This window comes from Chaetura pelagica, unplaced genomic scaffold (assembly GCF_000747805.2).
Source record: "Chaetura pelagica isolate M959 unplaced genomic scaffold, ChaPel_1.0 scaffold20, whole genome shotgun sequence".
Lineage (NCBI taxonomy): Eukaryota > Metazoa > Chordata > Aves > Apodiformes > Apodidae > Chaetura > Chaetura pelagica.
This window is the reverse complement of record NW_009951958.1, coordinates 5,780,876-5,805,209: the sequence shown is the minus strand read 5'-3', so window position 1 is coordinate 5,805,209 and position 24,334 is coordinate 5,780,876. Positions and strand designations below refer to the sequence as shown.

At 43.1% G+C, this 24,334-nt stretch overlaps 1 protein-coding gene across 1 annotated transcript in view; it reads left to right on the top strand.

Moving 5' to 3' along the window:
- Positions 1 to 24,334, top strand: part of FGF12 (fibroblast growth factor 12) — a 74,683-nt gene that overhangs the window by 2,907 nt on the left and 47,442 nt on the right. Inside the window, exon 2 of the mRNA XM_009999955.1 lies at positions 4,143 to 4,246. Coding sequence (XP_009998257.1) covers positions 4,217 to 4,246 — 30 coding nt within the window. The 5' untranslated portion in view covers positions 4,143 to 4,216. The remainder of the gene's footprint in view (positions 1 to 4,142; positions 4,247 to 24,334) is intronic.

Below are 24,334 nucleotides of genomic sequence, written 5' to 3'. Positions count from 1 at the left end.
CCTCAGTAAATGGACAGTATGTAAAGGATAGGTAACCTCTACTGACCAGGTGGAAACAGGCATATTCTTTGGGGCTTTCTAGCCAGAAACACAACAAGATTAAGGCTGGAGAAACCTCTGGAGGTCTCCAGTTCAGCATCCTACTTGGAGCTGGGTTATTTTCAGCTGCACAGAGCCTTGTCTTGTTGTTTCAGATGCCTCCAGGAATGACCTATTCCATATCTTCATACCCTCTCTGTTTTCAGTGCTGCACTGTTCTCATTGTGGAGAATTTTCTTTATATCCAGTCATAATTTCTTTGAGGCTTTTGTCTACTGCCTCTTGTCCTTTCATTGTTTCCCTCAGAGCAGCATGTCTCTAGCTTCTTTGAGCTAAGCAAACCTAATTTCCTCAGTTTCTTCTTTTGTATGTTGCACCACAGGCTCTTGACCACATTAGCAGCTTTCCCTACTCCCTAGGATCTTAAACCTCCCCATATTATGGTGCAGTGAGGCTGCTGTTGCCTATTGTATCCTCCATTAATTCATCCTTATGTATAGCACAAATGTCCTGCTCCACAATACATCACCTGATATGAATTAATCTAGCTCCTCTGGCTTACTGCCAGAGCATATGGACCACATCTTCTATATGGCATGTCTTGCTTTACTCTTCCATTTCTGTAAAAAAGTTAGCCCAGACTCCTAGCCAAGTGTGCATTCAGATTTTAAGAACTTATTACACAGCTGATAAACTGTCATAACACAACAGTGAAAAACATGGCCAGAGAGCTTAGGACTACAGCATACTGAAAATAATGTAATTAATAAGCAGGGTCAGGTGTAACTCTACTGATGGATGAAAATGGTAAAATGTAATGGAAAAATATGCAGAAATATTCAAGGTTTAATTTTTTTTTCCTCTTCTGCCTGTGAAGCATGCACATTGCATGCAGTTGCAGATGGCATAGAAAATATATCATTTGCAGTACAGAATTTTAAAAGCATTTCTTACATTTTCTTTTTCCCGCCAGAAAACCCTGTGGCCAATCCTACTGTATCCCAGCAGTTCTCTTCCTCATCTCTAAATTGTTTATTTCACAGTAACAAGATTTTTTTTCTTGACAAAAAAAATCTTGCTTTTGAGGTTGGTTGCAGGTTCCCTTAGCCCCCATTTTTACATTCTTACTTAAACTTGTTCTGAAACAAGGTTAGATACTCATTTGGAAGCTTTTTAACAAAAGGGTTCAGCTTCTTCAAGAGCATTTTTAGATTTGAGTGCAGAAACAGCTCTGAGAACTTACAAACACTTGATTGACCCAAACCACTCTCTTAATGGAGGAAAACATTTGCTTCCTGAAACTCCTTTGGCTGTCATTTACCCATGTCAGATGTCCATTCTCCTGCCTGTCTGCTTGCCCTCTGTCCCTGCAGTATGTTGCAGGAGATACTCAACCATACCTAAAAGCCATGATTATAGGTGTTGCTACCATGGTCTGCAGCAGGATCCCAGGGAGCTTGGGAACTGGCAGTGGTCTTGCTGCTGTGGCACAGAGCACAACAGACTTGTTCCTGTGCTCCCTCATCATGTATAGGTGGAAACAGATTTGAAAACACTGTGGGTGCTTCCAGATGGAACTTTTCACCCACTTATTCTGAGTATTATCACCTTGCTGCCTAATGTATACTTTGACTGGTCTGTCAGAAGTTTTCTTTGCAAGACAAATGGGCTGTAGGAAATGAATCATGATGCTCATTTTGTTTCATTATTAGTAGCAATATGCTCGATTTTTCAATGTGTGTGTTGGAGGGGAATTAAGGAAGGGGAATTGCTTATAAATAAACTTAATTGTAGAGGGGTTTGGGACTTCATGGTAGTGAGAAAGTGATAGAAATATAAGCTTGCCTTGATTAGTGAGCTCTTCAACAGTAGAACTGTCACAAACCTCTTTAATACTTATAAACTACACTGGAGAGTGTTTGTCTCATTTGGAGTCAATATTGGATTAGCATCAGCCTTAACTCCAGTTGTTCCCAGACCAGTACCCAGGCTGGACTTCATTTGCCATGTATATCTGTTAATAATCCCATTGTTGGACACAACTGTGAAACTAGCTCAGCCAAGGCACCACTTAGACATTTTGAGTGAAGTGGTTTTCTGTCTCCTGTGCTTTTTTCAGGTTTTACTTTTGAAAAGCTATCCACCTCTGACCTTTAATCAAATCCACAAAAAGTTTGAGTCAAATATAGCCAGTTTCCCATGACATTTCATGCACTCCTCTGGCTCTTTTCCTCTTAGAAATTTTCCAACTCCAGGGACTTGGGTTTAGACTTTGTAGTCTGAACCACTGCCTGCAACGAAAGAATCAAGCCACAGTTTCAGTTATTTTCTTTTTCCCCTCTTTTCTCTCCATGTTGGCTATAAAAGGTGTGTTTTTTTTCCCCTTGGAAAGGAGTTAAAACACAAGTCTGTCTCCTCCTCCTCTCTGCAATAATTCACAGGCTCTACATGAGGGAGGTTCTTGGGAAGTCTCTTGTGGCTGAGTTAAATCCATGCATTACTTGGCATGTGCGCATCTAACCAGTCTCCTCAGGACAAGGGGTTGATGTTGAACTGGACTGTTTTCCCTGCCATCATACCAAGATTAGCACCAGCCTGCCCTGAGGAACATTTTGAACAGGTCACTTCAGCAAAATCCTGCTTTATCCTTCAGGGCTAGTGTTAAATCAGCAGTGGTCTATCTCCTTGGGAAGGAGAACCTGAGAAGTGGTGCAGAGAGAAGGAGGACTGATTCTCCTGCAGCTGCTATGTGAAGAAGACCCCTTTGTGCCATGCTTGCTCCAATGTGATGTGTCAGGCTTCAAACTTTGTAAATGATCTATGAATGAATCAGCTAGAGTATGATGTCCTTAACAGCCAGCTGGAAAATAGGGATCCTTCACTTCATGCTCTGTCATTCAGTCTTTCCTCTGCACTCTGCTCATTAACAAGTTTCCCATGGGTACTAATTTGAACATCCCAAAGCTCTAGAGAACTTTTAATCAGGTTTTTGCAAAGGCATGTGTTTAAAAGCCATAAGAAATTCATCATGACTGTGGAAGGGATAGCCTGATCTCATGACTAGGGAATCAGAAAAAAAAGATTCTTGTTTCAGGGCAGTTGTATGGGAAGAGACCTTGAGTGAAGTATTTCCATTGTGTTTCTGCCCAATATGTTTCTGCTCATCTTTCCATAGCCTGAGATCCCTGGGGCAGGGTTTAGTTAGTTCTTTGTAAGCTGAAGCGCGAGAGGTCCTGAAATATCTAGATACTCTTCTAAATCTCAGTGGAGACAAAGCCATGCTAATGCCTCAGTGATCAATCTGTCACTGGTGACAGTCCCCTCCTCTTTGGGCCTATTCTGCTAGAAATGTAGCAAAAGCCTGGCTGTACATAAATATGTGCTCATGGAAAAGGCCTTTCAATGAGATACAGGATCTACTTGGGAGAAAGTGGTTGTAATGCTTAAATCACTAAGATTGCAGTCAAAATTGAGTTTTGAAAGGTCTTGTGCTCCACCATCCTATCTAGTGCTGCTTCTGAATGAGGAGCAGTGCTCTGGTCCTGGAGTGGAGCAGTATCACTTCCTGAGTGTTTTCGTTCCCTTGTCAGCAGGGATCACAGGAGCAGACACATAGTCAAATTAAATGGTGTCCTGGTGGCCATGGTTGCTGTCTGCTTCCTCTTAGCAAATGGCAAGGGCAGGATAAGTGGGACTGGGCTCAAATCTGTTGCAGGGTGAACTAGACTAAGTTGTATTATTGTGTTTGCCATGGGCAAGGGCAGCATGTACATGTGCAGTTACCTCAGCTGGACCACAGAAAGCTGTGCAGATGCACTAGCTTGAATGCACATATGAGCCCTTGGCATTGCAAAGGCATTGATCAGACAGACTGATGGGTGTGTTAAAGCTTCTGAGAGGCAGCCAAATTCAGGATTTCCAAAAAATTGCTTTCAACATTGGCCCCATGGCTGCAGACCTTTCTTATAGCAGGATTTTGGACTCCATTCTCTTCTGTTAAGTGTCAGTGGTGGGGTGGGCTGACCTGACCTGGTCCTGGGGAAAAAAGTGGTGGCCATGCTGGGTGATGTCTGCATAACTTTGCTTTTCCTTTCCTTTTGCAGCCCTTTTCAATTTAATTCCTGTGGGTCTTCGTGTGGTGGCAATCCAAGGGGTGAAGGCAGGTCTGTACGTGGCCATGAACGCCGAGGGATATCTCTACAGCTCAGTGAGTACTTCACACTGTTGTGGTCCTTGAGTGTTTTGCTTTTGTAGGCAGGAGGGAGGAGCCTGTGTTGGGACTTGTGGCTTTTTCTGAAAATAGTCACATATCAGCAGACCTTTAAAAGAGGGAACCAGGAAAGGAGGGAGCTACTGCAGGGCCATGCAATATTCACTTTAAAGTGTCTCTATGGAAATTCATTACAATATTTCCTGACCTGTGAAGATACACTCTGTGTTCCTTGGAGTAGTTACTTAATGTAGGTCACATTGTAGGAGAGGTCCTGTGGTTGGCTGGTTATATTCTGGTTTCCCATTTGTGAAATGGCATGGACTGAATGGAATTGCTTCTGAATTGTACATAGATAACTGCTCATAGGTAGTACCCCGGGGGGTCATGCTCTGCTTTTAACTGCAATGTAAATCCACAGCAAGACACTGACTTTGTTAAAATGGTTCTAGACTGTTCTGTTGGCAGAATGCTTCAGCAGAGCAGAAATTCCTTGTATTTGTGTGGTCTTTTAAATGCACATAAAAAATAAGTGAGGCATTTTTTTACTGACTAATTTCCCTATAACTTTCTTAGATGGCATGAAAGGGCATGAGGTTATTCATAAGATTCTCATTTGAAGTAAGTAATTGATTTTCACAGTGAATAATTGATTCAGTGATTTATTAAATATGGCAGTTCTTTGCCAGAATTTTTTATGCTTCAAATAACTTTGCTCTAGTTCTACATAGTAAAAAGTGGTAGTTAATAATACACTTCCCATTTCTGTAGTTAGGATGTCTTTAAAGTGTATAGCTGAGATTCTAATCTCATCTGCCTCTGTGTAAATTTACAGTGCAGTGATTCTGCTCTGGTCTAGGCATTTACTTTGCTTTAAAATCCTATGTGAGATTGGAGATAGGACCACTGAAAGAACAACAGTCCCAGCTGCTTGTACTCAATTTTTCTGAACTCTTGCCACCTGTCTTCATTGCTGGTCAGTTTTAAAGCTCTCATGTGGTTGGAGTTTCCCCCTTTCCTTTGGGTGGTAACAAAGCTCTGTCTTCTCAGTGGCTCAGGATAGAAAACAGCAACTGGATGTGTTAGTATCCCTGGCAAGATAAGTCTCAAAACTGGCTGCTTGTCAAGAAGAGACAGAGAGATCAATGTGGATCTCTGTGGATGCCAGATGCTTCCTGTTCTTTCATAGACCAGTAAACATAAATGGCTGCATCTAAGTAAATTACATTGGTTTACTATCAATAAAAACCTCCTCTTTTTGTGAAGCCATTTGAGTCCTAAAGGTAATACCAAGCATGGTGTGGTACTGCATTATCATGTGTTCTTCCCTCTAGGCACATGGAGGGATCAGGACTGATGTTTTGTCCTGTGTTGGTGCAGTGTTGGGCATAAAGGGGTCCTGGCCTGGTGCTGGGGCTTCTTGTGCCACTGGTGCCCTGCAAATGAGAACTGCAGGAAAGTGGTGTGTCACAGAGCCAGATCCAGCCTGCGTGGATCTCTTTGGGGCAATGAGGGGTAGAATTTTCTAAACAAATAGTGTAAGGGAGGAGCTCAGGCAAAGCAAAGCAAAGTAGGAAACATATTTGACAGCTGAAAGATTAGAGTTTGTGCAGAGGAAAAGGATCTCTTGCTAGCAGTAGTGAGACGATGCCAAGAGCAGAAGGGGTGTACTAAGAAATGGTGAGCAGCAGGAAAACCATGGGTCTAGGTAATAGCTGCAAGTCATACGAAGTTTTCTAAAAGGCTCCAGATCATACATGTACTCAAATGAAGGTGGTTTAATGAGGCTTGCTTATTTCCAGCAAATGTGCCTATCTCAAATATGAAGGTAAATCAGGGAAGGCTAAGGATTCACCATGATGACTGGTGGTTAATAAAGTGGACCTCATTATGTGCCATGACTTGATGCCATTCAACTTCATGTGATATCACCAGAGAGAAACTGTTCATTTCATCAACATAGTGTAAGGTTTCTGCTTGCAGTAAACAGATGCTATTGGCCCATCCCTAATTCAAGAAGATGGGACTTGCTGGACCAAATTTTCTTATATTGACTAGTGACTCTGTCTCTTATAACAGGAAATGAGCAAATTCACTGTGCTTTGTTGCAGACCCTAAGGCAAGAAAAAAATCTATTTGTGGATAAAGTCTGTTAAGAGGGGGGAGTGTGGGCCAAGCCACTCATAGCATCAGAGACAAGGGATGAGACCAGGGACCTGTAAGAGAACTGCATGGAGCTGGGAGAGCTCAGCCTGTCCAAACAGTCTCTCTTGGATGCTGCAGTTTTCTTTGTCAGCCTGGGATCCCACTCCAAGCCAGCATTTGGCATGGCTGTGTCAGTCTCAAAGACTGCTGGAGAATTGCTTTGGCAGGACCCGACAGTGTAGTCCTTTGGGGTGAGCAGGGCCTCTGGTCATGCTGCCTGGACCCAATTGCTGCCCACACCAAAGGACATGTTGTCCCTGTATCTTTGCTTTACAGACCCTGAACTACAGATTGGCTCTTAGGCCAGTTTCCTTTGGTATTTTGCATGTACCTATTTTTTTTTTCACTAGACTTTTTGGAGGATTTTCTGAGGAAAAAATGGGTCAATATTCCCCATAGATACTGTTCATTCAAGCAGATCCATTAATAAATGAACGTTTTCTGCTGCTTGGCTGCCTCCCTTGCTGTCTGTCCCATGCCCAGCCCTGCTTGGAGTTCTTTTAACCCTCTCAAGCCCAGGGCTGTTTTCAGATAAAATGCAGCTGTCCAGGAAAAGGGGTTTGCTTGTTTGGGGTTTTTTGGGTTTTTTTCCCCTAATCATGAGGTCAGCTTGTGGCTGTAACTGAACACATGGTAACTATGGGTTTATTTTGGTTTTGTTTGGTGGTGAGCTTTTTGTGATATTTAAACTGTGTGTCAGCTGAGACCTTGGCTGGCATCTTCTGCCCTTGGATCAAACCAGATACTATTATCAGTCTGGTCTCAGAAATAATTTGTGGCAGTGCCTCACGAGTTTTGGCCAATGGGCTCTTGAAAGAATGGGGCTAGAATAAGCAGCCCTGGGAAAAAGTCTTCCTGGTTTCCATCAGCACAAAAGCAAGGCTGAGTGGCATTGTCTAAAGTCAGACTTGGAGAAAAACCTCTTTGCAGAAACATGCAAGACCATGCTTACATAGTCAGCCACATAGATACCTTTTAGCAATTGAGTTTCCTTGTCTCTTCTGTTCAGTTAGGGATGGGTAGGGACCATGAGGAGTTGAGTTGTTGGACTGAAGCTCACTGTAGATCCCTAGCCAGCTTTGGAGGCCTAAATGCAGTAGACACTAAAGCATCTTTGCTTGGAAAGCAGCTGTTTATTACTTTTGTGCACTGTTGACTTACACTAGGTACCTGGTTATTTTTTTTCTTCAGAGAAGCTTATTGCTACTTCTGAGGTCTGCTTGAGAATTAGATACTTAGTAGGCAAGGAAATAGAGACTTGGTCTGAGGCACCTGGCTTTGCAGACAGTAGGTTCAAAAATGTTGTTGTCTTCATAGCAAGCTTGCAGAGTCATTAATGTGTTCCCATTTGATTTCTTGTAATATAGATTAGTTCGAAATTCCCTGGTGGTGTATAAAGTTTATCAGCACCTGTTCTAGGGAATGACATGACTCTCCTGAGGATCCACTGTTAGCATTTTATGCCAAAGCAAAAATACACAGAATGAATGAAGGGCAGAGGATATTACTTGTGCTGTCTTATCACTTGGGAAGCTGAGACCAAAGGCTTGTTGGTGCAGAGGAAAGGGAACACAATAAAGAGGTACATCCTGCTCCAGTAAGTTTACAGCCTAATTGCAGTGGGAGAAGACACAGAACTTGCTCTCCTGTCTCTGTCTGGAATTAATAGTTCTGCCACCAAATTAGTTCCTACTCCCACGTCACCTTTCTTTGTGAAGTTTCTTTCCTTGGTGGCCAGCTTACTTTCCATTAGCTTTGCTGCAACAACTCTTAGGGCCACGGGGAAGGGAGCACTTGCCAAGTGTTTTGCCTGAGAAGCAAATCTGGTTCTTCTGGCTTCTCCTGCCCTCTCTGGAGCAGATACATATCATGGGACTGTAGATCCTCCATAAACCCACCCAATCACTCTGAAAACACTGAAACTCTAGTTGCCAATTTGATAATATGTATAATTCAGTGGCATTACAGCTGGGATTGGTTTTTGCCCAAACTGTGTAACGCTTCTCTTCTAAAATGTACTGCTCTCAGATATACCTTGTTGTTTAACTCAGAGTTCTAATTATTTTTGAAATGGCAAATCATGATACATAATTTATTGGGACGACTGAGAAAACCCTAGCAGAGATACAGAATACAGAGGGGAAAAAATGGGTCACTTGTGAGGGCTCAGTATGGTTTTACAGTATAAACCTGTGAGTTTGAAATGCTGAAATTAGAGCTTGAATCACTTCAAAGGTTCTTGCTAATAAGGGAATGATTATGCACAATAAAAAAATCTGAACAGCATTGAAAAAACCCAAGTCATGTTAAAAGCTCAGTGTGTCTTTGCATTTTCTTATTCTCTGCTTTTTTTTCTGCTCTCTTTTGCATAATAAACATGTCTTGCATAATAATTAGCATCTGGGAAAGTATGTATATTAGTGGTATTTTTTAATCTGCTTGCAATGCTGTATGTTGATTTATCTCCTCTTGGTTGCTGCATTGTTACATCATTTCAAGGTCAGGGGCTGGAATCAATAATGCTACATTATCTTCCCAAATAGACTTGAGGTATTGAAACTGCTTCTGCCAATGTAATTTCTTTGATTCCTAGTGGTCTTCCAGTGGTATTAGTTGATTCAGTTAGAAGTACAGATAGGCCAGATAGTTACCCTCGACACCTCCCTTTTGCAAGCAAGCACAGCTGCTGGGGGGGATTCCCCAGCTTACATTCCTCATTAGGGAGCCAGGGCAGTGGAGAGAGAGAAATGCCTCCAAAGGCAAAGCAAAGCAGGAGCCTAGTGTAACGTGCTTTTAATTTTCCTGCATGGTATCTGCTCTTCTTTGGCTGTTTAAAGGGGATCACTGAATACAGGCATTAATGGGAGATATAAAATGCCTCCTGTCCCCTGGCTTAATCATAAATAAGGAAGGAACAAAATGGATGCTCAGGGAAGCAGCTGTGCTGAGGAGACCTAGTGCCTGAGAGCAGATTCCTGCCTTGCATTGAATGTTCCTAAAATATAGCTCCTGGCAGGCACCCTGGTAACATGGAAACTTGTTAACATGGCTGTCAATAGCACAGTGGTCCCCCCTCCTTTGGTGAGATGCTGCCACCCCTGCTGCTCTGCTTGGCTCTCAGGAGCTTTTCAACCATCCAACTTTCATCCCAGCAGAGCAAGCTCCCCTGTCTGACTGGTGGAAGTCAGGCAGGACCAGTGCTGGCCCACACCAGCTATGGGGTTACTCAGGTTATTGTAAGAGCTAGAAATGGGTATGATCTCACTTGTCAGGACCACCTGGACTACTTGTCACACAAGGAGAGCTGGGACAGTGCAATACTGTGGCTTTTTTGGGGGCAGGTTTCCCATCTGGCAACCTGTTGAGGGACCTGTATTCCCTGAACTTTCCTGGCACAGCAGCACAGCAGGGTCCCTCAGGGAGGGCTGTGCCCTGCACCTTTTATCGATGTCTGGGATGAGTTAGGTCAGATTTAGCTTTTTTTTGCCTATTCAAGCAAAAGACTGTTCAGAGATCAAAAAACATCTGGAGCTAATCCTGTTTTCCTAGCTAGCTGTTCCTTGTCTTACATGATAGCATTGCAAATCTTAAAGAATAAGTTCAGTAAGAGGTGCCTTTTGTTAGCCTTGGTTGCACAGGATGCTTAGGAGTGCTGTGTTCCACCTAATGCCAGCTGGAGAAGGGGGGATGGGACACTCCCCTTTGTGAGTGGTGGGTGCTGACTCATCTCATTTTGACACTTCACCAAAGAAATGTTACAGAAAGAACATTTCCCATCTGAAAGAGCTTCAGTGTTTCATATTGCTTTACCATTCCTAATAAAATCAGAACAAAATGTTTAGATTTTGGGCTGAGTATTTTGATCCCATATGATTTCCTTGAAGTGTGGAAGGGAGTGGAGGGTAAAACACCAGCATGGAGGGGTTGTTCTAAATTCTAAAGAAGGCAAGAGTGGAAATTGCAGAGATGAATCAGTTGTAGCTGCCATCTTCTGCACAGCCTTCCTTCTGCTGATTTAATTGAAGACAGATGTACAGGTCTGACTGTAGATAAGCAGTAGACAAAGTGGAGCAGGCACTAAGTAGCAGTGGCATTGCATAGAGCTTGCCCATTTTTCTCATGTATGTTGTGATCAATTAACCACTGTAGGAGGAATGATGAGGTTAAAGCAGAACAGTCAATGGCAATGCAATGTTTTAGTTGTATTTTGGATGGAAACTCTAGGAATAGTCTAGACTGAGGATTGCACAGTGTTCAGGAAGTCTTCTCCTTAGAGATGATGTGCAAGTTGAACAGTCATCCCAGCAAACAAGAATCAAAAGCTGCCTGATCATACCACTCTGGAGAGGCTGTTACAGCAGAAGTCCCTTTCATTGTGTTCCTTTTGCAACCTGCTGGCCAGGGGATGCAGGAGTGATCAGCAACTTGAGCTCCTCTCTCCTCTTCCTGGGTTCATATTTTGCTTTTCCTCAACCTCTCCAGCCTGCTTTGCCCACAAATAGTGCCATTTTCTGTTTTCCACAAGTGAAACCTAGACAAGATTCCAAGATATCAAGGCTGACAATGGGACTATTATTAATGGTTTACATTGTAGTGGAGGGAGGACAAATATTGTCCTTCCTGAGTCCAGGACTCTGATATTAAAATAAATGAGGAAAGTTTTGAGGGAGGGCAAGTCTGGCTGAAGTCAGATGTATGTTAATGAAGTGATTTGGATCTCCTTTCCAATATCACCAAATTCAAATATAGTGTGATCAAGCTCAGCAAAGCATTGGAATGGCAGGACCCAGGCCTGAAGATTACCAGTCATTTTCAGGTGCCTCTTCAGGCATCTCTTCTGGAAGAGCCACTCCTTACTGCAAGGAAAGCTCCACATCTTCTCAGCTTCTCTTGCCCTGAGAGAGAAACATCTGTGATGTCATGAGCAGGGTGGAAGGAGCTGGTTTGCACTACTGGCAGCCAGTCACTGTTGTGGTGTCTTGCTCAGCTCCACAGAGCATGTGGGATGGCTGGTGAGCTGGTGCCAAGGAGCCTGCAATCTGTGTGAGCAGGGAGGAACTGAGGGGCACCTTGCCAGCAGCACTGCTTGAAGGCATCCTGGCAGCAGAGCAGGCAGGACATGGCTTTGGACCTGTGCCAGGCCCTCCTGAACCATGCCCAGTCCTTGTGTCTGGCCTGGTGGTACAAGTTGCACCAAAGAGGCCCTGCAAGGTGTGTTTTTCTGCACATGCTGGCCAAAGCTGAGCCCGGATCTGGCCTTGTGACAGGGCTAGAAGGCAGCCGAAAAGCTGCGTGCATCAAAGGCAGAGCCTGCCCTTCCCACCCACTGGGTCCACTGACACAGGGGCTGACTTTGTTTTAAAAATATACCTGGGTTTGTGGAAGACTGAAATCATCGTTCCCAAGAGGAAATGGCAGAGTTCTTTACATCTACTGGTTGTTTATAACTGTGGTATTTAATTATATTATCCAAGTTGTACATTTTGAATGAATGAACTGGGAATAACCTGGACTTAAAATAGCTCTTTAAAATTATTCTGCTATAAAACCTTTTTTTTTTTTTCTTGAGTGGTAGAGGAGGCTTTAGGGTCCACAGAATTTTGAGATGCTGATACCCAGCACTATAGGGACAGGCAGGTTCTTTAGAGATCCTTGGCAGAATGATGACATTACATCATTGTTGATACAATTAAAACTTCATTTAAACCCAGGCCCTCAGTATTCTCACATCAGTGTGTTTCAGACAACACACTCAGACCAAAGAGCTTATCCTGGTGGATGGATGCTGTGTAAACTTCTGCATGTGGCCTCCCCTATTGCTTTTGCTTGATTGAAAAAGAGACTCTTTCCTGCTCATGGAATCCTTTTTTGTGTGGAGGTGGCTGCTCTTCTGTGGAAAAGCCTGACAAGCCCTGAAACTTTTAAATAACATTAATTGTCCCTCTCTGAAATCAATAAATCCCTCACATGCACAGACAAGTCACAGGTTAATTTGGTGGTTTGACATCTTGGCCATCAAGAAGGCACTAAAGAGACTATAAGGGTGTTGTGCTACCTCTGACTTACCTGTGGCAGCTTGAGATGCAGAGGAGCTTTGTTTCAGGAACAGTGGTAGCCTTTCATGGAGCTCTTTCTGTAACTTAGCTGAAATCCAGAAATGTGAAAGTATTTTACTATTCACAATGTGAGTCTAATCCCCCAAATGCACACTTAGACACCAGCCCCACGCTAAAAGATTTCTGAAATGTCAGCACCCTCTTGACATAAATAAAACATAGTATGGAGATGGTAAATCTTGCTATCTCCTCATTGCTTTCCTCCTGAGAAGACTGATGGATTGACTTATCTTTATAAGAAGCCTCCTTGGTCAGCTCTTCTGAGGGCTGTGCATCAGATGCATTATTGATAACAGCACTTGGGAATTGCATACACATGTGCTCATGTCATGGATTCTGAGCTGCTTTCTGGAGCACTGCAGAGGGATCACTGCAGCTGGACAAAGATTGTCTGCTCCTCTCTAAAAGTGTAAATCACCATGAGTCTCTTGCCTAGTCTTTCTCTTCCACCACTAAATAATCTCAAGCTTGAACTAGAAGAGAGTAAAATAGTCTCAAGGAGTTTAAGCAAGGCTGCTACGTGAGGAAGCACCAAGAAAGATAATGTCCAACTTTCTAGGCACATGTAGTGTGAGATTAGGAACAAGATTTAGGCATTAGACATTCCCACAAGTGCAGTGGCCATGCTGGGCTATTGCTTGCCCTACCAGCAACCTCCCCAAAGGAAGTAGGGGTTCAGAAGGGCAATTTTTTGGTATTTCTGCTGCAGTGTTCAAAGCCCATGCACTCATGCCTGACATCATGTGCCTTTTTAAGTGAGTTTCCTGCTCCTAGGGGCTGAGGAGTTACTACGTTGTCCCATGTTGCTCTGAGTTGATTCATATGCACTGCAAGGAGGTTTCCCCATTCTTACAAAGACTTGGTAATTGCTGTTGATGGAGCTGGGGCAGCTAATGGGGTCTCAGTTTTGGACTGTACTTAGTGCCACGGAGAACTGCCACCATCTACAGTTGGGTGATGCCATCTATTTCCTGCAGCCCATACTCTTCTGCACTGTGCCTGTTCCCATGTCAGGAAGATGGCCGTAGAAAGGCTCTTGCTTTCCAGCAGGGCAGAGCAGACTCCGGCTGGAGGAAGAACCTTTGACAGGGGTCCAGCCAGCTCAGGAGAAGGATGGTGTGCAGGTGTGCAAACAGCCAACTCCACTTGGACTCCATAATGTTGTTTGTTGTATTTCTGGTTATTAGAGGAAAAAGGCTCAGGGATTTTGTACTGACTTGTCCAAAGAACTTCCATCTTCTTGCACCTCTTACTGCTGCTGTTGGCATTTTGGCTGGGCAATATCCTCCCTTTTTGTCCTTGCTTCTTCTGGAATGCTCTGGGAGCACTGAGTCTTTGCTGTCTTGAGTGATGCTCACTGTCTTTTTCCTGCTGCTTTCCTGCCTCTCTGCATTTGCATGGAATCATAGCAGGATCTTGTCCACACAAGGTGTTTATGGATATCCTGTAGACACCTGATGTGATAAGAAGGCATCTAAAATGCTACTGCCGTCCAGTGCTTCTCAACTTGTAGACCTGTCTGGGCAAAGACATGCCTTTTTTCTGGCTTAGCACAGAAAAAAATTGTAGACCTTGTATATGGACTCCCTTTCCTCCTCCTTTTCCCAGTCCTTGAGTGCAATTCCATGTTCTGCCCTAGCGAGCAGTCTGCAGGCAGTGAACCCAAAGGCAGATATGGTCTCTGTGTCTGGAAAAAGTGGAGAATCATTGCAGGAGTTGCATCTATGAGCTTTTGTTTAAGGTTGAGAAAAAAAAAAAAAGAAAGAAAAAAAAAAACTACATCACATGACTGGCTTACAGGGATGTGCTGGTTTGAGAGTGTGTGGGTCATCTGGATCATTGGCAGTGGGAGGAATTACTTTAGCTGGGGCCACAGAGGCCAATGGTGTGGGCCCTGAAAAGAATCTATTATCATTTACTTGTGAGTTGCTCCTGGGCTCTCCCACGCTCTCAGATAATTTTCCACTCATGCTGGGAAGCTTCATCACATAGTTAAGGAAACTGATCATATAAGAGCAATGTGATGTGTCCGCAGTCGTGCACGGAGACTGGATTAAGTCTTCTGTTCTTCTCATTCCTAATTTATTGCCTTAATCAGAAGCTTTTTCTTGTTCATCCAGGGAACTGGTACATCAGCAGCAGCACAACTTGTGTGTGAAGTATCTTTTGTCTGAGCAAATCGGTTTGCTTTGAAGCTGTGTGCTGTGTAGGCAGGGCTTACTTCTTCCCCTCTGCCTTCCCATTTCACTTCTGTTCTGGCTCCTCAGCGTTTATGTCCCTAGCAATCTTCATTGAGGATGATGGGAACAGGCAAAAGAACCACGGGAGAGTTGTGCTCTGCCAGCCATCTTCCCTTGCACATCTTAATACCATATGTCAAGTGCAGTTGCTCAGGGCTCCACAGATATCTCTTTTTCAGCTGCTCAAGGAACTGAGGCTGTTTATGGTGTTGGCTTCACAAGATGGCAGGTGGAGAATTGGAAGCAGCTCCTGAGAAGCTCCGGGTTGTGGCAGTGCTGTGGAAAACAGCACTTGTAGTGTGCTGATGCCCCCAGGAGCTGAACAGGCAGGTCTTGCAAGGAAATAATTTGCAGTAACAAAATCAGGCATGGATTTTCAGACAATGCAAAGCCCTGCTTTCAGAGGTGTGGGGCACCCAGTACATCTCCTTGCTCTAACTGGGATGAGTGTAAGGGTGACCCTTGTGGATTCATTTAACTTAAATGTCCAGCTCTAGTAACAGGCAGTAGCTTACTAAGCTATCTGACCATTGAGAAAACATCTCCTTAGGCTGTGCAGAAATAACTATTTTCAGAGCTCAGTTGGGTATCAGAAACCATCATGTGGATTGCTGTGCAGTCTGTCCAGCATTCATGGTCTCAGTAGTGCTGTCTAGCCCTAGTATAGTGCCACGTGTCTTCCTTTCTCTCATGGACCTTGTGCCATCCAGGTATAACCAAGGACTTAATGAGAGCTGTGGGCCAAACTCTGCATCAGTGTTTTTTTTTGGAAGTGGACTGGGTATGACTCAACAGAAGAAAATGTTGTTCCCATTTTTTGTTTGTTTTTGCTGACGGAAGCTTGGTCTTAAAGTGTAACATAGCAAGGCAACTGTGGAAGGACCAGTACCATTTCTGTGGTAATAAATAGTAATCTCTTAGAACTAATGCTTGTTTCAGAAACTGGGTATCAATATGCCTCTCTGTGAAGTTATAGCAAGACCTGCTTTTCTATGAGAAAGTTCAAAGGGGTTTCCAGAAAAAGGAGAGAATAATCCACTTTCCTACACAACACAGCACAGGTGTAGAAAAGGGAAGGATGCCAGTTGGTCACACTTTGGTTTGTAACTCATTAGTTGCAGAAGGAGGCAAAGCACCCAGATTCCCATAGCCTGTGTTTCCTGCAGGACACTGGTTAACTTTAAGTGTTTTTTTCACATTTCTCTGCATGCCTGTGAAAGTGTTGGCCACTGGGTTCCAAGTGTGAATGTCTGAAACTTTTTACTCTGCAACAATCTCTGTCTTGAAGGAGCTCTGAGAGACAAATAATTCAGTATTTAAATTAAAGGGTTTTATTCCATCTCCAGGAGTTTCTTGCAAAGAAGTTCGTTGTGAAAGTTTATTATTCAAATCTGGAGGGATGGAAGGAAATCAGTTTCCTCCTTCAACACTACCTTTTTCACCTGCTTTATTAACTTATCACTCTCTGCCTTGCCAGGATTATTCTAATCAGATTTCACATGTAAAAAAATAATAACAGAAAAATAATTCTCCTCTTTCAAGGATTTTGGAGGCTTAAGTAAATTAAGACATTGATCAGATTCTGTTCACTGTTGAAGCTGTGAATACAATGGAGGGTACCTGGTGTGGCTACGGAAAGAATTGTGTCTGGTGTGTCTTTTATCTTCAGAGAGAGGCCAGGAGGGAGGATTGAAACTGGCCTTCTGCCTGGAGGTTGTTTGGTTAAACCTGTGTTTCTGGGTAGCAGCTGGGATGTAGACCTGCAAAGTGTGTGGACACAGACCAAACCAACAGGGCAAAATGGCAGATGCTTGTATGTCTGCAGGTTGCACTGCACGAAGCTGCTCTAGCAACCAGACCTGCCAGGTTGGTGCTTCACCACCACCTCTGTCACTGGGTGTTACAGAGGGGAACCAAATGACCAAATTGCTCAAATGGTTTTACAAGTGTGTCCTCAGCCTAATGCACCAAAATGACAGTCTGCAGCAAGGCCAGCACAGCCTCCCTGCATACAGCTTATTTCTGGTTTGGCAGCTGTTTGAGAACCTTATTTGCTGTACATGTTGAGAGTGATAGTGCTCCTATGGGGGCTATGACCTTGACCATCCTTTCATTCTTCCTCAGTAAGCTTGTTACAAGCTTCTAAATCACCATCAGGATTTTGCCATGAGCTACAATGAAAATGTCTTTCTGCAAATACTGCCACAAGGAGGTAGATTCACCTTTCAGCCAAAGGTCTGGGCTTGTGGACGTGTGGATGAAAGCCTCTCTGATACTGTCTCTGGCTCCTTGTGGTGCAAACTAAGTGTTTCTATTGGGTCTGACAGAAAATAACTCCATGTTCCAGAGGTAGGATCTTCATAGTGGCTGAAAGATGATGTGGATGTGTCTTCCTGCTTGGCCAGGAAAAGACAATACTGAGACTGCTGACAGCAGTGGTTACTTTGGAGGTCCCAAGCACATGAAACTAGGCTCTAGTAATAATAACACACCTGCGGACAAAACATGAAAAAAAGGTAGTGTTCTTCTTTGCAGATGGAAGGCAATTCTTATATTTAGGGTGGTAGCACAACATTTTGTAGGGTTCAGCTCCCTGCTCTACCACAAATCCCTTGTCTTAATTGCAGGATCAATTAACTTGTCTAAAGTTAGACATTCACATCTCTCTGCAAAGTGCCAGCATGTCCTGTCTAGCCTTCAGAAGACCACGGATCTCTCCTAGGTCCTCTGTCCCACCTGCCAGCCCTGTACGTATCTTGCAAGACCCAGGACATCTTAGATGGCACTAGGAACTTATGTTTAGTTAACTATATCAAGCCCTTAATTTCTCTGCCTTAGCTGCTCATCTATATGGTGGTGATGAGGTTTCTTCCCTGCTCCCATGAGACAGTGAGGAGGTAAGTGCATTGGTGATTGACAGGCACTTGGGTTCTGTGCTGAGGTCACTGTGTAAGGGCTTAAATAGGTAAGAGTGTGACTACATGACAGCAGGAGGGTTTTTTGCCTTGTTTTTTTACCTCAAAAGATTTTCTCCTTCATGTGTCCTTTTTCTATCAGGATGTTAGTGCTGTGAAAGAGAGATGAGCTCACATGAGCCTCACACCTGAAGCCTTCCTGAGTTGACACAGCTTCAGATCTAACTGTTTTTCTCCCCAAGTCCAGCCATCCTGACCCTGTTTGACCTATTTGCCCCAAATTACTCAACCACAGAGTGTGTGTTTGCCTCGGCAGCATTTGGAAGCAGCTTCCATTTGGGATATCTCTATCACTCATTAATAAAGAAAAGCCAAAAGAAGGCTTTTGATTTTCAGGTCTGCCAAGTTGGAATGGTGCAGGGAAAGCACTGTTTGACTTCAAAATGGAATAAATTGACCTGGCACCACCTGAGAGAGTAAACCCAGAACCTAGCTATCTTATTTTTCAGCTAAATCACTGTTCTGGCACTTAGTTACTTCATTGCCAGTGGTGCTGTAAATACTTGCAGCTCCCTGTGGCTCAGCAGGATTTCAAAGTAATCACCATCCCTGCAGCTCTTTCCCCTTTTATTTACAGACTTCAAAAGCTCAGTTTTATGCTCATAATTTAGGACTCTGTTTCCTGACATCCATTTGGAGATGGTCCAAAGGAAATTTCCTATAGTTAAGAGATTTTTTCAAAGTTTCCTCTAAGGAAACCGAATACTGGGAAGTCTCTGGGACATAAAAGACCAAACTAGTATAGGCACATAAGAAAGTCACAGTTACAGACCCCATAGAAATTTAGGGCAGGGTATTAGGTCATCTCCTGCCTCAGGTCTCCCCTGGATAAAACCAAGCAACATTATTCTCTGCATGAGAGGATTCTGTGCAGTGGAAAAGCTGGGTGCATGGAGGGCTCAGGAGGGGAGGATGTGAAGACCACACTGCAGCACAAGCTTTAGCCACACAACTGTCAGAGAAGAAACTTGGTAACCACGTACATTTTTCCAAAGACCCTGGCAGTCTGCAGCATGTGCTTTTTAGGTCATTATGTCCTTTTATTTATCTTCACTTTCGCAGTATCCCCTTTCTTGTCTGTAGTCATCAATCATATGTTCAAATACTTGGGTATAAATCTGCTCTCAGTAGTGTCACTTCAAATTGTAAAATTCTTGGCAGTTAACAGTCTCTGAGTTTCTGTGAACAATGCATTGATATCAACTTCCCCTCCCACATCTCTTGTCTTGTGATTGAAATGTCCAGAAAGTGAGCAAAAGCCAACAAAGGCCTTTCAAGTGTATTTGTAAGTCACTGGCATTGCGTGGATTCTCCAGTCACTTTATCCTTTGGGTTTCTACTGGAAGCACTCATAAGAGAAGGCCACAGTGGCCATTGCTGCAATTCATATAATCATAGAACTTTTCAGGTTGGAGAAGACCCTTGGGGTCACCAAATCCAACCATCATCTTTACAATTCCTTTCATATGTTTCTGGAAGCTGGAGTCAGGAGTCCTTCATATCCACCCATATTTTTCTGGATATTTCTCTGGCTGCTTCAGTAGCGTTAGGCAGTAACTAAGTGCTCAAGAACACAATTGCATCCTTAATTCAACAGGAATTCTTGTGTCTTCAGTTACTCTTCTGCTCAAATACTTGGCTGAACTTAGGAACTGTTTTCCTCCAGAAGATCCTGGCGGATTAGCTGTTGATCTAGACTTCAGGGCACCTTTTATGCCCTGCAAAACTTGGCAGCATCCATCTGGTGAAAATATCCCTCCCTGCATCTTTCTAACTCATCTCTCTGTGGGAGCCATCTGTCTGTCTAATCTTCCCAAGCACTAATGGATGGCTGTGCTTAAGAGTTTGACCATCCAAACAGAGTCTTCTAATGATGAAGCAAGCGATGCAATGATTGCTGGTGCATGGGGAGCACTGTGCAGCCTTCCTACAGCTGTTTGCTTGCTTGCTTTCACCACTCAGCTCTGCAGTATAATTTTTAAAATGAGCATCCCAGTTTCCCCTAATGTCATGTTTATAATGCAAATATTGGCCATTTTTCCTTTGAAAAATTGGTGAAGGAAGGAAGGAGGGATGCCTCAGTGGAACTACGTTGTCAGCTATACAAAGCTAAATCCACATTCACTAGGACAAAGATGAATTTACATACTCAGAATGGGTAATTGCATAGCAAAGAACACAGTGTGCTTGCTAGGTAGGTGAATTATAATACTCTGAGGCTGTCGTGATGATAATGTTGAGGGGAAAAACCAGATTTACATATTTGAATAACTGGGCTTATTCTTGTTCATTTAGATAAATGTATTAGCTTAAATATATGGCTGAGACTGTAGTCTGACTCCTCAAATATATATAATCAGAGAAAAATAAAGATTTAGAAACAAATCTTTCAGTAAATAGTGATATTATGCACAAGTCAAATAAAAATATACATTTTTTATTTCTACTGTTACAGTATTTTCTGGGTTGAAAGCATTTGAAATGATGCTACCTCCTGATTAGATGCCTTTTTAGACTTCTCTATCAGCAGCTTTTAATTTTTTTTTTTTCTTCTTTTTTCTTGAGCCATTTGTGGCTTCTAGGTAATAAAAACCACTGAGTAATTCTTTAGTGTGCAACTGTGGAGTCAGCAGAAAATAACTGTCCAGACTGCAAAGGAGAACTTACTTAACCTGGTCTTTAGATTACAGTGAATGAATGGGGAGAAATGTCTTCCCAGATCTTTTTAGTCTTCCACAATTCAATAATTGTGCCCTTTTCAAACTCAACTGACTGAAATATACACTCCTTAGGAAGTTCTGCCAAGTAATTGCTTTCATGTTTGGGATGTATTTAAATTTATTTATTTATTTATTTGTTTATTTGTAAAAAAGATGTTCACTACCAAGAACAAATGGCACCTCAGTAGCTTTTTTAAATCTGTCCCTTTTCTGATGAGATTTCCCATCATCTTTGGTGTTGGAAGACCTGCAGATTTCTTTGAGAAAGTACTTGCAAGATGGAAAGTGGAATTGAACTGTCCAGTCTGGCTTTCAGTGTGTGGCCTTTGTCAAAAACTGGTTGAATCATATTTACCTGGAGCAGTAGTTTAATGAAGCAACTGGGCCAGGACTGAAGGGTTTTCATCTATCCTTTAAGGAGAATGGTGTGTGCTGAGCGGTAGCTTGTACTGCCACAGAAGTGTGGAAGGTGCCTGGAAAGTTTTATGTGATGTGACAGAGCAGAGCAAACAGACTAATTAAATATAGGCTCACAGTGGGGCAAAGCAGGTCCTAGAGTCAGTGGAAGTGTCATTTATGTTTGTGTGGAGAAGAGAAGAAGAAAGAGAAAGATTCAAGCCTAGAGTTTAGTCCTTTGAAAGACGGCCCCTCTGAGAGTTTCAGATGAGAGTGAGCCTCATTCTCTGAGTATCCCTGCCATCATTTTCCAGGAGAATTTTAGCAAGTTTATGTGATGGCTGTTAAAGTCAAGGATATCACAGATTGCTGGAGATTCAGGGCTGTAGGTCATGTTCCTACATTTGTCACTAGTACATCCAGAACCAATCCCTGCCAGCACCAAATACTCATCTAGTTGGACCTCTGGCAGAAGGGAACCTGTGTTCAGGAGGGTCTACGAGCAAAGGGATAGGAAAGGATATCCTGAATGAACCTTTGTTTTTTTATAACCTTCAGGTGCCCCTCCAAAACGGTGGTGGTGCATCAACAAAGGCATGTCAGACAAAAGAGCTGATGACTGTGTCCATTTGAAAGAAGGACAGCAGAGTTAGCGAAATTCTCGCAAGTCCACCAATGGCATATGGGATGTCTGTGGAAGACTTGAGCATTTACTGAGAATCATGATGAAAATTTGTCAGTCCCCTGCCTTAACTATTGGACTCTTCTTCCTCTCTAGCTCATAGGTTTCAGTCTTTTCTCTCTACATCATGTATGCTGAGGGCATTAGCCTGCAGGCCTGGGAAACAATGGGTTAAGCCTGTTTGCCAGAGGTGGTTCTTTCAGCTAGTTCTAGGGCTGGAAGCAATGGGCACAAACTGAAACACAGGAGGTTCTGTCTGAACATCAGGAAACGTTTTACTGTGAGAGTGACTGAGGACAGGGAGGTTGTAGATTTTCCCTTCTTGGATGGATTACATCAGTCTTTGTTTTCTGGCTTCCCCAGTAAGCTTTAGTGGTCTTTGAAGATGGCTCTGGAGATGGGTTTTAAGATTCAGCTGAAGTAGCTTCCTGACTATGGAAGCTAACCGAGGACCACAGAGTAGAATAAAGCTGTGGAATGTCTTTAGATGGCTTTAAAGTGCTAATGCAAATCTGTTGACAAGATTAGACCCTGTGAAACAAATGCAGCAGCAGAGCAACCTGCTGCAATATGATAGTGCATAAATATCCCAGAAGAAAGGTTCAAAGCCATCTGCAAAGAGCACTAAAACTTCTTGAGGAAGCCAGAAATCAAAGGGAGAGGTAATAATCAGTCTTCAGCATCTCAGAAGCATAGAGGTCTCTTTCTGCATTATGCTACATGAATGTCTTCTGTATTGCAGTATCAGCCTTTAGGGAATTAAAAAATAAACAGACCACAACAAAAAACAGAGGGAGGCACAGCAGTTTTAATAGAGAGCTCAGATACAGACTGAAGATATTAACTTGCTGAGTCTTGGTTGTTTTGAAGGAGCAATCTGGTTACTGTTAGAGAAGTAACACTAAAATAAAAAATCTCACTCCCCCCAAGTGTTGCATGTTTGCTTTTGTGTTAACAGTTGCCTTTTTCTGCTTCATAACATGCCTTTTTTCCAAGAGGTAAGAAAAAAGTGTTAGGAAGGACACTTCAACAGGAATGGTAGAGATGTCTTGGGTAAGAGAAAGTGCGTGGTGGAAAAGATTTATGTCACCTCCATGTCCAGATTCCTCTCTGTCCAACTCAATACCACCCTAATAAATCTCTACCTCTTGGCTAGTGTCTGCATCCAGGCTGGATCATTAGTCACTGGTGACAATTACTATTAGTCATTATTGCAAGCATAGAAAGTCAGTCTGAATGGACTGGCTGGGACTGGAGGGAAAACAGTCTCTTTGTGCTAAGAAATGTTTGCTACCAGCATGTGTTATCTGGGAGCTGGTACAGCTGACTTGCCCAACACTCCTTTCTGGCATTTCCATGTGTTGGACAATACCTGCTGTTCTTGTGTTACCAAATCTTAATGAATACTATGTTGGTACATATGTTGTTTCCTTTGGTGTGCACCAGCCCTCTTCCCAGACACACCAGAAGCTCTGAGATGATCCTGCAATCATTAGTAATAAAAATGTTGTCACTTAATTTACAGTCATCTCACAACAAGGAGATAATGCTCCCAATGATCTGCCTTTAAAGGGAGCTCCTTTGTTCCTGTTCCTCAGGGAGAATCCAGGAAGATTATTTTGTTTGGTTTGGAAACTTCAGTGTGTTAATTAAAACGTCTCCAGAAACAATCCATGAGTTTTTATTGTAATTTGAGATTTCTGAGTTAGGAGAGAGCAGGGGTTATAGCTTTTGGCTTGTAATGGCTTCCACATTTGTGTATTGATCACTGGGGGCACATTCACAGCAGAAATTAAGGTCAGTAGTGCCATCTCACTGTTTTCCCTCTACAGCATTTCCCCCACGTCACCTAAGATCTCCCTGTAAGGCTGTTTCATGCCTGTATACATCTGACATTTCTGCAACTCTGAGTTTATTCAACAAAATGCCTCCAGACATGCTGTCATGGATTGTTTGAAACCACAATCCAACAGGACAGAAGATGCCTGAGTTAACTTCAGCAGTGAAATTGTACAGCAGAAGGCATTATCAAAAGTGGATCTTTAGTCCAATAAATCCTCCAACTGTCCAGTTGTAAGGAATTCACAGGAAGGCAACAGAGACAGTTACAGGACTGAAGGTTGGGTTAACGGGGCTGTGTTGAGAGAGGGAAAGGTATCAGCATTTGAGAAGGGAGAAAAATGAGCCTGTAATTTGCTGACTAAAAATTGGGTGGTTTTTAGGAAACTAGCAATAAGCAGAAAACACTGAAAGGGTTACATGCAACCTGGTGATGGAACTATACTAGTTCAGTGATTTTAGCTCTGCAGAATGGAGGTTTCCAGGTGCGTAGTGAATTTAGATACAGGTATGTGATTTAAATCACTGGCTTTGCACTGCTAGGGGTGTGGCCTTTGACTTGGCCAATAACCAAGGGCGGGAGGGGCAGGGGTTACTAGTACCTTCCCTTTTGATACCTGTATACAAGGAGTATTTTTGTTCCAACAGAAGAAAAATCCCTCTCCTTTGCAAAGGATAACTAGTAATTCGGGAGCTGAAGAAAGCTGCTTTTCCAACAAGTGTGTGTTAATTAACTGTCTGTCTCACAAATGAACTATTAGTAGAAGGTGCTTAAGTAAAATTCCCTGAAGCTGCCACTTTGCTTCTTAACCATCTTCTCTGGAAAAAGGCATTAGGATCTGCTGTGAAGCCCAGTCACAGAACTGAGCCTGCAGCAATCCTCCTTGCAAGAAGAATGCTGGCAGCATTTCC